Raw genomic sequence first — 16,152 nt, 5'->3', positions numbered from 1 at the left:
TGGCGGGATGAACAGAATGACAGTATAAATATAAATATGGCAGATAAAAACCGGATTAAGAGTATAATTAAGAGTATAACTACTACTCAATTGCAGGATAATAACACCACAAATGAAGGACATGGAAACAGCAGGACTGACAGGATCATGTTTAAAGACAGCAAACATCCTTCTGAAGAGAACAGGACTGGTAACAAAAATCTGAGAGGACAAACCGGACTCTGCAGGAGGTCACTAACTTCAGAGGATGGCAGTGGTGCAGCTCCAAGAACATTCAACCCCAATGACGAACATCTGACAGCAGGGCGGAACAGAAGTCACATCTCAACTGTTGCAGCCCGGACGCATTGGGGGAGCGCGCTATTTTTGAGCGACCAGCAACACCCATGGACGTATAGAGCCAGCTGAGCGGAGGGAGCGGAGCCCGGTGCACCTGTCACTGTCACGGGGCATATCCAGGGAAAGGCTGCCGATGAGCGGGAGGAGGCTGGTCTGCACCGAGGTCGCAGCTCCGCAGGTAGCGTTCTCTGGTCTCTGTCAACCCACAAGCACGAAGTGTGAGGTTCGAATCTTTATTAATGAAAGTGTCGACGCTGTTGTCGAGCGGGGCACGATCGGGGGGGGGGATGCTGCTCCACAGCAATGGCTTTTTAAACAGGACGTCATCTGTCTAATGGAAGGTCAATTTGGCAACAAAATACAAATGCCCGGTCAGTAAAGATAGAGACAGACTAACGAGGCCAGTGGCCCGGGGACCTGTTCCAGAGGCAGCTGCAGTTCGCTCACACCGAGTCGGTTACTATTGACGAACCCATCATGTTATCTTTGTTGTCACCTGCTCTGAAATCGAGTTTGACAACTCAGCTTGACAGTCCACCCACACGTCAGGTTTACAGTCCTGCTCTCTGAAGCAGGCCCCAGGCGAACAGTCAGAACTCACTGTGTGTGTTTTTGTAAGACGGACTTCATGAAACCTTACCTACTTCATCTGTCCCTTTAGAGAAACCGTATTAAAAATCATGTTTGATGTGACTGATGAGCTTTGCAGTGTATTTAATGATATTGTTCTCATTCTCTTTCATCTTATACCACCACTACTATTACTAGTACTACTAATACTACTACTACTCCCTAAAAATATACAGCACCAACTTCGTATGGGCTACAGGCCCATGTGGTGATAGGAGAAATTGTACTATTAAAGGTCCAGTGTGTAAGATTTAGGTGAAAGGATCTATTGGCAGAAATTGAATGTAGAATAATCCTCATGATGTTTTCACTAGTTCATTTCATCTAAATTGTATGAATTGTAGTTTTCTTTACCTCAGAAAAGACCCTTTATATTTAAATTCTTTATATTAACATGGAGGGGATCCTCTCTACGGAGGCCACGATGTTATTCACATTAGTCCAGACTGAACAAACTAAACACCTTTTGAGTTTTTATGACAATTCTAAAACCTGTTTTTGTAAAATGTAAGGCTTGTTCGTTTATTCTTCTTGGAATGTGTTTGACTCATTCATAAGTCTTAGAACAGCGGTTTGGCATTGATATATCTGTCACAAGTAGCTGTGCCAAAGAGGTCATGTTTTCATCATGTTTGTTGTGGAATTTAAATGTGGTTTCACTGGGGGAGATTTGGCATAACAAAATCCAAACGAACTGTAAGTTGTTAGTTGCTATATGGTCAATATAGGCATCAGGTCTTGACAAGGAAGAGGCAAGCATACAGATAAAATTGTTATGGTGTTATTTATGTATTTTGTTATAAATAAGGTTGCTCGACTTGTAATGATATGTATTTAACTCACTGATTCTTGAGATGTGGGACAATACATTTGAACTAGGCAGTTGAAACTATAGGTTTAAAATTGAAAATATTTTCAAATGTAGATGTAATGTGGGATTAATGATAGAATCTAAAACAGCATGCCCACGGAGAAGGGTTCAATCAATCATGTGCAATAAAATGGATACAAATATTTTTCATAAAAAGAAAAACTTAATATCTTATATCAGAGCAAAGTTGATTTTCACTGACACGCATATTTCATAAGGTTTCGAAAAAATCAACACTGTCAGTCATTCATTAAAATATAATAAAATCAGGCGATATTAGGGGCAGCAGTCACTCTGAAGGATCCATTTTCACATTCCACCTTTGTGCACCCATGGCAGACAGGATCCAATCATTTTTATATTTTTAAAGTATTTTAAATCCAATTGTAATATTTCCTGTGTCACAACAATAGGCTGTATATAGAAAGGTCACAACGTGATATGTCAATGCTGTCTTCCAATTTCTGAGGATATTGTTTGGCTTTCATTAGATGATGTTATTCTCCTGACACATGTTAGCATCTAGCATCAAGCTGAAAAGAACATGGCTGCTACATTAACTCCATTTGTTCTGTGAACTAAATGCCTGTGTATGTCACCGGCGTCAGATGTCAACTCCGTCAGATTTTCTGTCTGGCGGTGGTGACGTGCAAATTACAGAGTTGACATTCAATAGGAAGACCTCATTTGTTATGTTTTGAGTCATTTCAATCAAATATAGAATAGATCATTAGTTTGTCTAATTTTATTTTAATACTAAATATGTGGCATCACTATTTTCTGCTTTTTTTAAATCTCTTCTGTGAATTGATAGTCATCCACTCTATCAGGGTTTAGTTGAGGGAACATAGTGCTTAAACACACATAAAGGTGAAGGTACATAGGCAGGAAAATATAGTTAATGGGGCAGCTGTGGCTGAGCGATAGAGCGGTCATCCTCCCACCAGAAGGTCGGCAGCTCGATCCCAGTCTTCCCTATCTGCATGCTGAAGTGTCCTTGGGCAAATATGCTGAACCCTGAATTGCCCCTCATAGAAAGAATGTGCTGCTAAAAGATGCACTGTATGTCTGTGTGAATGGCACACTGTACTGTAAAGCGCTTCGAGTGGTCATCAAGACTAGAAAAGCTCTTTATAAATATATACATCTGTCACCGGAGGAACGTGGAGAGAGGAAGAGAGAGTATCCAAAAAGCAGAGAGAAACTCAGTTCACAGCCAGAATTAAAAGAAGAATTTCTAAGACAGGAGAGACAGACATGCAGAGGAGGACAAATAAAGCACATGAAGGATTGGACTGAAAGAGAACAGAGTAAAAGGAAAAAGAATTGGAAGCATAGCCAGTACTGGCTGCTGAACAAAGTGAGGCAATTTGGTCTGACATCCTCAACACTGAGGCCAAAATAATCAAACTGAAATACACACTTACACATAAATAAAATATTTAGAAGCAACCTGTTCCTTTTTGTTTGTTTTAATGCTGTAAATGATTGATTCAATGTGTGGGTCAACTCCGTCAGGTCTATGCCACCTCTGTCAGATGAATATTTTGATAATATTTCATATAGATTCGTTTTGGATTGTATTTCATATGTGAAAATATAATGTCTGCTAACATGATAAGTGTTTTTAAATTCTATTATACAGTCCAATAAAAAAAACATTACACTACAAAAGATTATGTATATAAAGTTATTTTGTTTAAAGGGCTCTGTAAGCCTTGGTGAGATTTTATTTTTGTTAGAGTTTTTTATAAGTCTAGCATGATGCGAGTGAAAATTAATTTGTGTTATTGGAGAAAAGTTGGGAGGTTGTATCAAAGCAAAGCTCAGTAGCGTAGTACATGGTGGATACATGGTGTAATTTGTCTGAGCTTTGTTTTATTTAATATTGGATCTCAAGAATCAGTGAACTAAGCTTTGTTTGCCCTGTCTCCCAAGGTACTCAGAAGCAGATACTGTAGATGGGGGTGCTCTTCTACTCTGACCACGAATGATCCGCCATGGACCAGATCACTTTCCATCATGATACCGTGCTGTCGGACGTTCACATGCTCCTGCCCAATGCACACCGCCTTATGACACGCCTCAACCATGTTGGGCAGCCTGGTTTGTATAACATATTCACGCTTGTGCTACATTGTCTTATGCATTTGTGATAGATAAGTCACACATTTTATTCTGACCCTATGTCCAGGAAACTGGAAAATGGTTCATTATTTCTTATGTTGAGTGCACTAAATGATTCAATAGTTAAGGTAATAACCAACAGATTCAGCAACAAAAGACCGACAGCATCATCCTAGTGCTTAGCTGAACTTTCCAACTGTTTCCATCTGTCCAGTCTTCATCTGCAACTTCAAGGTCTTGTGGGATGATGAGAGGCTTGACCCAGGGAAACGTTTAGAGGAGGAAGAATGCGATCACCCAAGGGAAGCCTGGGAAAAGGACACGAATGCCACCAAAGAAAAGGCTGGAGAGGAAGTTGGGGAAGAAAACGTGGAACCGTGCTTAGATGAGGATGGAGACCTTGACATTACGCATGGGTATGGAAAAAATGTTTTCTTTTCATGCAATGACTGGAAAATCTTTCAAATACATGCCAGAAGCCTCAGTTAATGTTCACATCAAACGTCAGCATGGGGACAAAAATGGTAGTAATGTTTTCTGTGAAAATGCTAGTCTCTACGTTTAACAGCATCCAGTTAGCAGCTGTGGACAGCAACACCTTGTTCATGACAGGGGTCAGAGGAGAGTGGTCAGTCTGGTTGGAGGTGACAGAAAGGCTACGGTAACTCAGATGGCCGACATCCCAGAATGCACAACACATCCAACCCTGAGGTGGATGGTCTACATCAGTCAGGGCCCATGTCAGGGTTCCACTCCTGTCAGCCTAAAACACCATTCAGAGGCTACTATTGACACAGATCCAGCAACACTGGACAGCTGAACATGACAATGACTCACCCATGAGAAAGGGCAGTGTATGCAGGCAGAGACTTTGTCATCTTAGATTATATGAGGATAGTCAGTACCATAGTTAGGTAATCCAGTGCAGAATCCTGCCTATAAACTTGATAAGCAATAACAGGTTTGGTTTATATATAGAATATATAGAATTGCTTAAGTGCTATCATTGCTGATTGATTATGTTGGTCGAGTGGGTGGGAAAGTATAGCACACGTAGGGAAGGGGGCTCAACACACAGTCCTATGGGGCTCTGGTGCTAAGTGTGAGGGAAGAAGAGATGTGGGGGCCTAATCCATCTGGGGGCAGAACGGATCAGACTTTCTATTTTTGCAAAAATAACCATATAGGTTGCTATGAACGGCCTAAAACAACTTGTTAGTAAGAGGGAAATGGTTTCAGGTATCTACAAACTTCTACTCTCCTCCAATAGCAACATTCAGACCAGTTGTTGTAACTTCAATAATTGGCTAGAGGATTTTCTGTAATTTTTAATTTTGGATGTCGCTGCATCGTGCCTGGTGTATTCATATAGAAGTGGTGATGGTGTGTGGGTCACAACAAGGTCTTTTATTTATTCATAAACCATGACTAATTATACATTCTGCATTTGCATTGAATTATTGTAAATCAAATTCATCTCAATCCTTAAAAAATCTGAAGAAGATTTTTCAGATTATTGTTCCAACAATATCTTAACAGTAGATGCACCAAAATGGCTGTGATACTATCAGAGGTTACTTAACATGAACGAATGGTGTTGTTCCTTTAAGCAATCACAGACCTGCAAAGGTGTTTCATGTCGTTCATGTTCAAGCTATGTGTTGTATGTATGGGATATCGGTTAGGTCTATAAAAAAAGAAAAGTATAATTTTTGGTTGATGGTGTTGCTGCTTACATTTCTTATTATTCCTATCGTTCCCCAGGCCGAGGAAATACCCTGTCGAGAGTAGAGACCGAGACTTGGTCTGCCCCATCATTCTCCAACAATCCAGCCCGCCACCAGAACAAGAAGAGGAAACTACTGATGATGACGCTTATAAATGCTCCAAAGACATCATAAGGATTGGTGAGGTCAATTTGTCAGTGACCTGTTTGACTGTTAAACAGGAATTCATATGATCACAGAAGGTTCTGTTCAGTTAGAAAGATAAAAGCTTTAATGTAGGACCCTTAAGACAACCCAGGAATTAAGTGTTCGATCATGTGAAAGGCAGCGCTCGAATGTAAAACCACTACGGCACTAGGGACCACTAGGATCGTTTAAAACTGTCATGTGTGCTGTGTCTGTGCTATGGTAAGCTCTACAACTAAAACCTATTAAAGACATCGTACTGATTCATTATTTTATTTAAAATAACCCTCTTTAGTCTCTTAGATATAAAACAAATCATTTAGAACTTATTATTGTTATTGATTCAAAGAATAAAATAGATAAAACCCTGGAAATATTTTTATTTTAGTGCTGAGGTGTTAATGATTTGAAACTGGGAAAGTGAAGACAGTGTATTGTTGGTGGTGAGAAGATTTCAGCTATTAGGTGAGACTCAGGATCAAATGCTCTATATTTTCCTGATGAAAAGAAAAATGAATCTCTGTGACAGTCGCTTTTGGATGTAAGAACAGATGGTAAATAAAAATGAATAGAAAGAAGATGTCTCTCTCTGTTGGAACTGACAACACAGTTGACTTGTGGTTGTGCAATGGAGTTCCAAATGCAAATAAAATGCTCACAATATAGAGTCCTGATTACAGTTTGCACACACTTCTGCACAGTTACACAGTAAAGGGGAATATCAAAATCAGAAAGGTGAAAGCTGATTCAAGGGCAGCTTGCCAAGCACACTTGTCTGCAGCTTGTTATTATCAGTCACCTGTCAGATCCCTGTTTTTTCCCTCCGTGCACATTTACAAAAGTCAAAAACATGCTTCTCTCCCCTCTGCATGACAAGTGCAACAAAAGGTGAGTAGCTTCAGCTGGAAAGTCAAACTAGCTCCTTAGACAATAACATGCTGTGCCCACTCATGGGTGGGAAATTATTAGATGATGAATGCAAACATCTGATTCTGTACTGGACAGAACGCTGTTCTGAGATCAGATGTAACAAGAGCCTCCACTTCTGTGTTGTTAGATTGATGTATACACACTGATGCTACCGCGGCTGCAAAATGTGCTTTACCTTTGGCGTGTTATAATGTTGGTGGTATTTCTTTTTTTAGGCCATATATAATACTGCATGTTCCTCTCAAACTTGAATTGTTAAAGTTTTTTCCTTTTCTAGAGTAAAGAAAACTACAATTCATACATTAGATGAAACAAACTAGAGAAAACATCATGAGGATTATTCTACATTAAATGTCTGCCAATAGATCCCTATTAAATAATCAGTGATTTCAAATGCACCATCCAATGAATGAATCCAATCTTTTCACAGAGCACACTATGGCCACACCCCTGGAAGATGTTGGCAAGCAGGTCAGTAAAAATTACTCCACTCATTTTTTTGTCTGTTGCTCCTCACAGTTTCAAATCTTTTACCACATAACATCCACTCGTCCCTCTGCCAGTAAATGATAGAAGAGTAGTTTTGGTGGAAAACCTTAACTATGCCATTAATGAATGAATTGTGTCAGTGGTCATTGATCTCAGTGAGGCAGTAAATGACGATGTATTGTTTATCTCATCAGGTTTGGCGAGGGGCGTTCCTTTTGGCTGACTTCATCCTCTCTAAGGCACTCATGTTTAAAGGACAAACCGTCCTAGAGCTGGGAGCGGGGATGGGGTTAACCAGTGTTGTCATGGCAACCACAGCCAAAACAGTGTACTGCACAGGTATGATGCCGTCGAGCAGAAGTCTAAATTCACGCTCATCAACTACTGAATGTCTGAATATCTCAAACTTGAATTCAACAATTGATAGTTCTGTGAACACAACTGAATAGAATGGAAAAATCACAAGGTCAGGTCAACTTATTGCTTTTCCTGATTTTTCAACAGCATTTCAAAGTTTGTCTTCCATGTTTTGATTCTGTCTATAGTATCTTCCTAGATATTGTTCTTGGTTCTTGCAGGCCATTGAGGGCCAGTAGAGGTCACTGACTGACTGATAGATGATTCACTAGAAGCTAAATTGCACCTCTTGTGAATTCAGTGCACCTACCTTGTGTGCATCTCTGCCCTTTCAGCACATTTCAGTATAATGTATATCATAGAACAACAACACAATAAAACACAGAGGCTCATTTTTTGTTTAGTGTTTTTGCTTAAAGAGCTGATTTTGTGTTACAGATGTGGGTGAAGACCTTCTGAGCATGTGCAAGAGAAATGTGACATTAAACAGTCACATGACGGAGCCTGCAGGTGAGAAAGTGTTGTCAGATTGATCTCCTCGTCCTTCATTTCTTTCTCTGATACCTCCAGTTCCCAATGATACCAAAGGCACTGTACACATCTTAGTTTGGCCTGTGGTGTGTATGCAGTGCTTCAGTATGATCTTAAATCTCATCCTTTGCTTCTCCTGAGAGACTTTGTGTGTGGGGAAGTTAACACTGCTCCCCCAAAGTGACCAAATGTATTAATATTTATTTAGGAAAAAAGAAATGAACAGAAATCTAAGTAATATAGGTACTGTGTACTTAGAATAAAGAAATATGAATACATAAACGGTCAAGTGTGGTTGAGCCGCAAGACAAATTCAATTCTATCTTACTATATATCACCAAATCACAACATGATTCACCATACAATATTACTGAGAAACCCACGAGTAAGCATTGGTGACTGTGGAGTGAAAAAACACTAGGAATCCAGACTCAATGTGGGGAGCCATCTGCCTTGACAGGTTGGGGTGAGATGATAGATTGAATTATTTACGTGCAGGGCCTCACTTTCTCTGTTTTATTCAAGAAATAATTGATTTCCAATGCATGTGCCTAATGTGCACTAAAATGCTTGCTTGTTTATGTATTTAACTTATTGTTCATTTTCCTAAAATTAAAAATGATAAGTTCATTAGGTGGGGAAAAAAAACGAATTTTGAGTACAATTAAAACACAAGAAAAAAATGTATCTGGCTTAATAAAGTTTTTTTCCTACCATTAGGTGGTGAGGTGAAAGTGAGACAGCTGGATTGGCATCAGCATTCACTTTGTACAGGTAACACACCAAGACATTTGGCCAACACACAAAATGTATTCACTGTGTCAGAGCTATCAACATTTGATATTTCTATAAAATGCAGGAAAATATTAGTATATAATGATTCCACAAAGTTGTGTTGTCAAAGATTCCATGTACCTCCCAAATTCCAGACATGCAGGTGGAATGAACCATGACAACAGCTCTGCTCATTTGTTTTTGTGAAACAAAAGTAGAGCCTGAGGGCCACTGCTACTTTTAGTAACCTCAATAGCTACAGCTACAAGCTATTAAGAACTGTTTCAACATGTTCATGATGTTTTTGGTTCTGTACAGACTTCATATGGTACTGGGTATTAACATCCATCCTGAGATCACAAATGAACTGCTCTACGTTCCTCTGTTCACACTTGGCACTAAAATGTGTCTTGAATGTTTCTCCTTCAGGGATCACTTCCCTGCTGTCTATGCAAATACACACGTAGGTTACATCATTTTCAGTCGTGATGAACAATACAGCCGTGTGTGTGTCTGTGTGAGGGAGAGAATGGAGTCACCGATCTGTCATAATCACCGCAGGGGTCACATGGAGACAAAGAAAATCAGAAGGCTGATAATTATTTGCAGGGTTTTATTTATGAGAAAATAACCAGCTTTTGGAACAATAATGTCTAAAGTATGACATATTTGATCTCTGGAAATAATCTTATGTCCCTCCCTCTGTGGTTCACAAACCACTATTATGCAAACTACTGTTGTAGCAGGTCAAAGGACATCAGCGAATTTGGCAAACCTGTGAATATAGCCCAGGAGGAATTTGCGTTTCCCACCAGAGGCTGTATGTAAGCATGGATGATATGACGGCTTAACAAAACTGAAGCCAAAGCATCTCAATAGCCCCCTGGTGGCTGGATTGTTTTATTAGTTATTTGTTGCTATAAAATGGGGGTGAAATATCATGATTGACAGTTGAGACTGACTTGCGATTGACCACTCCACGTCTTTGGGTTTAGATCTCGAGATGCATGGATGTTAATACCAGGACTGAGAGGGGTCTTTGTTTCCATTTGTCTGATCTCTCTAGATGCTGATGAGGAATTTAGCTGGACAGAGGAAGAAGTTGCCGATATGTACGACCACACTAGCTTCATTGTTGCTGCTGATGGTAGGTCATTGAGATGAACAAGAGATGTATCACATAACTCTCCTCCAGTATACAGCACCATACTGTACACTGGCACTTTGATTAATTGAGGCCTGAGGTATCCTTCTTTCTGTCTTTCTGTCTTTCTTTCTTTCTTTCTTTCTTTCATTCTTTCTTTCTTTACCACAGACATGATGTTGCCTTTGAAAGTCTGGCTTTGAGAGTGTGTGCTTGCGTGTGTTTGCGTGTGTGTGTGAGAGTCTGGAAACACTTCTTGTGCATTAGAAATGTATTCCTACAGTCTATCCAACCTTTCTATGCGTTAAAGGGATAGTTCACCTTCAAATGAAATTCACTCATTATCTACTCACTCTATTTACTCTCTGCTGATGGATTTACATTAAAACCAACAACCAAAGCTGTTGGTTTTAATGTAAATGATGAACTGGATAAATAATCTGGCTTCAGTTCACCACCTCACGTCTACATTGTCACTTTCACATCTCTAAAATGTTCTAAGATCAGAGTTAACATTCAAGTGCACACATGCTCCCTTCAATTTGTTTTCATAAATCCCAACGTTAGCGTGGGAAGTGACATACGCATCTTTCGGGCCCTGTTTTGTGTGTAAGCAACCGTTATTAATGAGGCCCCTGGTCTGCCTCACTGCTCTCATATGCGGTGGTTTACGGAAGCCCTAAAGGGTCATACATACATACATTTTATTCCACCCGTTTTCCCGTGATAACGAGAAAACGATCTTTGTTATATCGAGATAACGAGATAATAAAATAAAAAAATCGATGGCCGTTCTCGGCTTCCATAGTCCTCTCAGATGACGCACACTAATGTGTACATTATCTATAGCAAGGCATGAAGCTATTTCAGCCTGTGTCAGGCCTTGATTGAAGAGATATGTGATGCGGTGATCGGTATTCTCCTGCTCCTCTGACTTTGCTACACTAAATTATGTTTCCTGCAATGATTTAATACGTTTTGTTTTCTCGAGATCTCGAATTAATTATCTCGTTATCACGGGAAAACGGGTGGAATAAAATGTATGTATGTATGACCCTTTAGGGCTTCCGTAGTGGTGAGCTGAATTGCTCTTATATATTCTGGTCCACCGTCAACTGCTGTCAAATATAACAATGACAACAGGATGGTAAGTTTCAGTGTAATTCACATATTCACTCATTTTAAGCGATAGGATGAAAGGTCTCTAACTTTGCTCTACTGTCGCACACTGGTCTGCGTCAGTTCTGTGAGAACCCCCTATCAGTAATACTGCTCTCATACCCTGATCTTCTCTTTCCATCTCAAACCACGTTGGTTTTTCTTATTTATTAAATGCACATTGATCCTGCTCTATTCCTGTGAACATGTATAATAACAACATGCAGGGCATGTAGAGGCAGGAGCTGCTCCTGACTGTTAAAGCCTAAAGACTCCTCACCTACACATTAAAAAATGAAAACATACCTCACTGCAGTTGTGTGCCTCTGCCAACCAGTGTGGTTTCTGTCCACATATTTGTTTTCCAGATTCATCAACAGATCATCCTTGAGTCCAAGAGAAAGTTTGTGATAAATATAGTGACATTACTTTTGAGCATTCCTGATATACTGCGTTCACAACAGTGTGAGGTCAAGTGACCTTAAACTTTGATCTTGACCACCAAAATTAAATCCCTAAAGGAACTCTTGAGATGGGATGTACTGGCTACAGCAGACGCATAACAAACAAACAGTGTTCTCTCCCATTTACATTATAGAGAATATTTGTCAGCTGGAAATTTCACAAATGTATGCCTCTTTACAAATGTTTCAAAACACTTCATGAAGATGATTAGTGCATTGCTAAAAGACATTTCTCTACATGGTGAGTGTCCCATTTGCTGTGTTATGTTGTTAATATGAAAGCCCTGACATCTTGCCTTTAAAGCAGCGGCATGAAAGACAATTTCATAAACTGACCAACAAGCAGGACAAATGTTCCGATTTATTTTCTGTCGACAGTTTGCTATGATGATGATCTGACAGATGGCCTTTTTCGAACACTGTACCGACTCTGCAGCAACTTTACTCACACCTGCACAATCTTCATCTCCATTGAGAAGAGGTACGGAGAAAATGTTTGAAGAAAATACTTTTTTAAAACAAGTGCCACTTAACTGTTATGGTGACAGTGTGCAGCCTTTTGTGATCACAACAGCTTGCAATTTGTCACTTCCATGGATGGAGGAGGGCTTGTGGTGCTGTGTTCTAGATATTCATGACATCCATTGGTTTATTGATTCCAGGCCGGCCATCATAGACACGGGCACGAGTTGTCATAATGGTGGTATTAAGGTGCCCACTGTGCAGTACTCTTGTGCACAACTAGGGAGGAATTACAAATTATGAAATACACATTAGTGCCCCTCTGCAAATTAAATGCTCCTTCCTCGATGGACACAAACCTGGACACCATGTCCTAGTCATCTCTCTACTGTGATGTGGTAAGCCCCACGAATGAGTGGCCCTGTGGGGCATATAATACACAATCACTGAACTCACTCACATCTGACACTTCAACAACAGAACACCTTAAAAACAACCCAAACCATGGGATTTATTAAAATCAAATGACACCATAAACACAACGTTAAAATCCCAAGATGATGCAAAGAAAAACCAGCAGTCCCCATCCGTAATGCTCAATTCCCTGGCCAGGTACACCTCATTGTTGACTGATGTGATGGAAATCTGAAAACACAAGAGGCTGGATTACCAAATTTGTCTTTGTGTATTCATCAGTGGCTTTCTGCAGAAAGGATCAACGCAGAGAGTCACAGGGAGCTCAGAGTGCTGACGGAGAACAGAGATCTAAGGCTGTTTGACTGAGCATGTTAGACTGGTTCTGAAGGTGCAGTTTGAGACAGGAAACTTATTTGCATAATCTCTTGGATAGTCAATAAGCAATAGAAAGTCCCTACAGGTTTCAGGTCACAAACAGTTCAGGTCATAAATTGTGCATGCTGATTGTGCAGCATAAACAAATTTTCTATTATGTCTACTTTTACTGTTGTATCTCCAGTTACAAGCTCTGGTACTAATCAGGTTTCCTGTTGTGCTTTGATACACAAGGATGAACTTCACTCTGCAACACATGGATGTTTCCTGCGATGCTTACAATTATTTCAGGCACTGCTTGTCCCAACTCCACGAACTGATGGATGGACGATGTTGCTTCAAAGTGGAACAACTCCCCTCTAACTTTGCCCAGTTTTTCCTGTATGAACGCATAGAGCAACTGGTAAGAGAAACACTTACGCACGTCCTAACTTCATTTTAATCTACAACCCGAATGCAGATTAGTAATAATAAACAGAATAGATCAAAACTCAGCTGCTTTTACACATTCTAATGCATGCTCATCCTCTGCAGACATTATCCGGCGGAGCTCTGTGTGTGAATGCAACCGTCCAAATAAGCTGAATAAGGCCATCAATTGACTTTACCCTGCCAGTTCACTAATACATACTTTGTGAAATGTTTCATTAAGTCATTGTCCAGAGAATTCCCAGTGATCTGAAGTTTCTTTCCTGCCTCCTGCATGCTCTGGTGTCACCCCTCGCCTAAACGTAGCAGAATGTTTCCATTAGGAGTGAATGCATCTCAAACAGACTATCCTGTTGTGTGATACTTTTATAAAGAGCACCTTTATCTGTTTACTTTATATGTTGTATACCACGAAGAAGAGAGAACAGTGGGTTTGTAGCTAAGCTAACAAGGAATCTAATGTTACCTTGTAAGGAATTCTAATTTACGTATCAGTCATGAAAGTCATTAGACTATAAGTGATTCCAATGGCAGATGGAATATTCTGGATTTTACAATTCAATATTTCAGATTTATTTTGGTAGATTTGGGCTATGTCTATGCCGAGTCGCCCAATGATATGATTGTTGATCTGAATGATCCCCTCTTTCACATCAGATTGAAGGAAGGGAGCCTAAAAGGAGAACCATGGCTGATACTCAAAGATTGATACATTTAGAGGACCCAACTTCTTAGCACTGGGTGGAATGCTGTCTTGTACTCCAACAGTACATTCCCCTTTTGCTGATTAAAGGGTAGTTCACAGAAAAATGAAGATTCACTCATTATGTTCTCACCACTATGCCAGTGGAGGTGTGCGTGACGTGTTTGAGTCCACAACACAAGAGTTTCAGGGGTAAACAGCATTTCAGCCAAATCTAGTTTGACTGTATTTACCTATGTTAGTTATTGTCCAGGCCTGCCTCCCCACTCCTACAAATTCTGGATGGATCAGATTTAGATAAAGACTGAAAGGTAGGGTAAGGTTTTTATTAATACCCATTGTTTTATATTTCGCAGGAGCTGTGGAAGGTGACTGCCACTCCACTTCCATTTGACCACGCCCAGCCTGATTCTGGACCGTTTTTAGCTCGCCCTGGGTTCACAAGGGAGCAACTAAAGAGTACTGACTAAGAGCATACTGATTCAGTTCACAGGTTTTAAATGTAATTGTTAAAACCAATGCAGTATCTTATTATTGTATTTACTATATTCAAGACAGAACTGGATATTTAAACAAATTGAGCTCATTTGTTTTACTAAATAAATCCACGAATGTTTCATTATTTATTGTTCGACAATGCATTCATACATGATCATAATGGAAGTAATTCAACTTTGGTGATCAAAGTCATTTGAGTTGTAAGTCTGTACTATGTTGTATATGAACAGCATAAGTAAATCAAATAATACTAAATAAATATACAATACAATACAATTGTACCACCCACTGAGTATGTATGTACATATATATTTCTCATTCTGGCTCCATGCAACTTTCAGCATTTCAGCACTTCAGCATTATTAATCTTTATTATTATTATTTATTTTGTTGCATCAGAGAATGCTGGATTATTAGTTCTGGAGTCAGAGATAGGAGGAGAGGAGCCTGGTAGCTGAATGCTTTACAGATCCAGGATCAGAGATAACTCCCAAATTCCTAATCGTTTCATTGGAAGCAGGGGCAATGCTGTCTAGAGCAGCTATATCATTGGATAATGTATCTCTAAGGTGTTTATGGCTGATTATTAGAACCTCTGTTTAACAAGAAAAAATTCTAGGTCATCCAGGTTTTTATCTCCTGGAAACATGCTTTAAGTTAATTGATTACATTGCTGTGGTTTTATTTACAAGTTTAACTGGGTGTTGTCAGCATTGAATTGATAATGTAGTGTGTCCTGATCATCTTTCCTAGTGGAAGCCTATATAAGGGGAATAAGATTGGGCTCAGCAAAGAACCCTGTACTTCACTTGTGTCTGTGGTAGGTGTAAAGTACAGTTCCACTGGGTTTGTGGTGGCTGAGGCTGGAGGGGGACAGATCATCTGCACTTTTACTGGCTGATGATCGAGCATCACCTCTACGAACAACTTAAGCATTCATTTTACACTAATGTAACAATTTTATCCAAGACTTGGCTGAAAAATCCATTGTTGTTCATAAATAGATCTGCGTACATTTACATATAATGTACTAAAGATATGCATCTAGATCACCCAGTATGTCCTGCTAGTCAACATTTTATGATGGGTATCAGTGGCTTTCCATCTTAGTCCAGTCACATTGACAGAGAGAATCATTGTCTTGTTTTGTCTTGTTTTCGTGGCATTATGAAATAAAAGTCCCATGAAATAAATAAATGTCGTCTTTTGAAAAACATCATTGTGAAATAAGTAATCGTATTTATTTAATTCATTTAAGTAAATCGATTCAGTTATATATTTATATTATGTTATACTTATATATTTATTAAATATATAATAAATAAATCAGGGGTTTTTTCTTAGCCATACTTATTTATCATTTTTTTCTTACCTATTTCAGCCCCATCTGAAATCTGATTTGTCGGTCCTGTAGTCACTGACATCACGAACAATAAATATGATATTTAAGATTTTTTAAAAATTTATTATGTTCTACACTTTTTGAAGTCTGTAAACAAGGAATGACTTAAATGAGCACTGATATTGAACATATTGGGAGA

The 16,152-nt window shown here is 39.4% G+C and overlaps 1 protein-coding gene across 2 annotated transcripts; it reads left to right on the top strand.

Annotated features, from left to right (window-relative positions):
* The first annotated feature begins 359 nt into the window (after positions 1–359).
* Positions 360–15,808, top strand: mettl22 (methyltransferase 22, Kin17 lysine). Of its 2 annotated transcripts, none has more exons than XM_020102936.2 (12): positions 360–517; positions 3,779–3,946; positions 4,182–4,383; positions 5,732–5,874; positions 7,241–7,281; positions 7,494–7,638; positions 8,095–8,166; positions 8,908–8,961; positions 10,028–10,108; positions 12,106–12,208; positions 13,216–13,384; positions 14,470–15,808. In XM_020102936.2, the coding sequence occupies exons 2-12, from the start codon at positions 3,841–3,843 to the stop codon at positions 14,581–14,583; spliced, it is 1,230 nt and encodes a 409-aa protein (XP_019958495.2). In that variant the 5' UTR covers positions 360–517; positions 3,779–3,840; the 3' UTR covers positions 14,584–15,808. The 2 variants fall into 2 exon arrangements, with proteins under 2 accessions (XP_019958495.2, XP_019958496.2); XM_020102937.2 differs by having other exon boundaries at positions 427–562.
* The last annotated feature ends 344 nt before the right edge of the window (positions 15,809–16,152 follow it).

This window comes from Paralichthys olivaceus, chromosome 5, assembly GCF_024713975.1.
Source record: "Paralichthys olivaceus isolate ysfri-2021 chromosome 5, ASM2471397v2, whole genome shotgun sequence".
Classification (NCBI taxonomy): domain Eukaryota; kingdom Metazoa; phylum Chordata; class Actinopteri; order Pleuronectiformes; family Paralichthyidae; genus Paralichthys; species Paralichthys olivaceus.
This window is presented reverse-complemented; position numbering and strand designations above follow the sequence as displayed.

Bases quoted from the DNA above. Each gene is read 5' to 3' on its own strand.
- mettl22 (XM_020102936.2), top strand. From the start codon at position 3,841: ATGGACCAGATCACTTTCCATCATGATACCGTGCTGTCGGACGTTCAC. The intron at 5,875-7,240 runs GTGAGGTCAATT...ATCTTTTCACAG, and splicing joins CAAAGACATCATAAGGATTG to AGCACACTATGGCCACACCC. The intron at 10,109-12,105 runs GTAGGTCATTGA...TTCTGTCGACAG, and splicing joins CTTCATTGTTGCTGCTGATG to TTTGCTATGATGATGATCTG.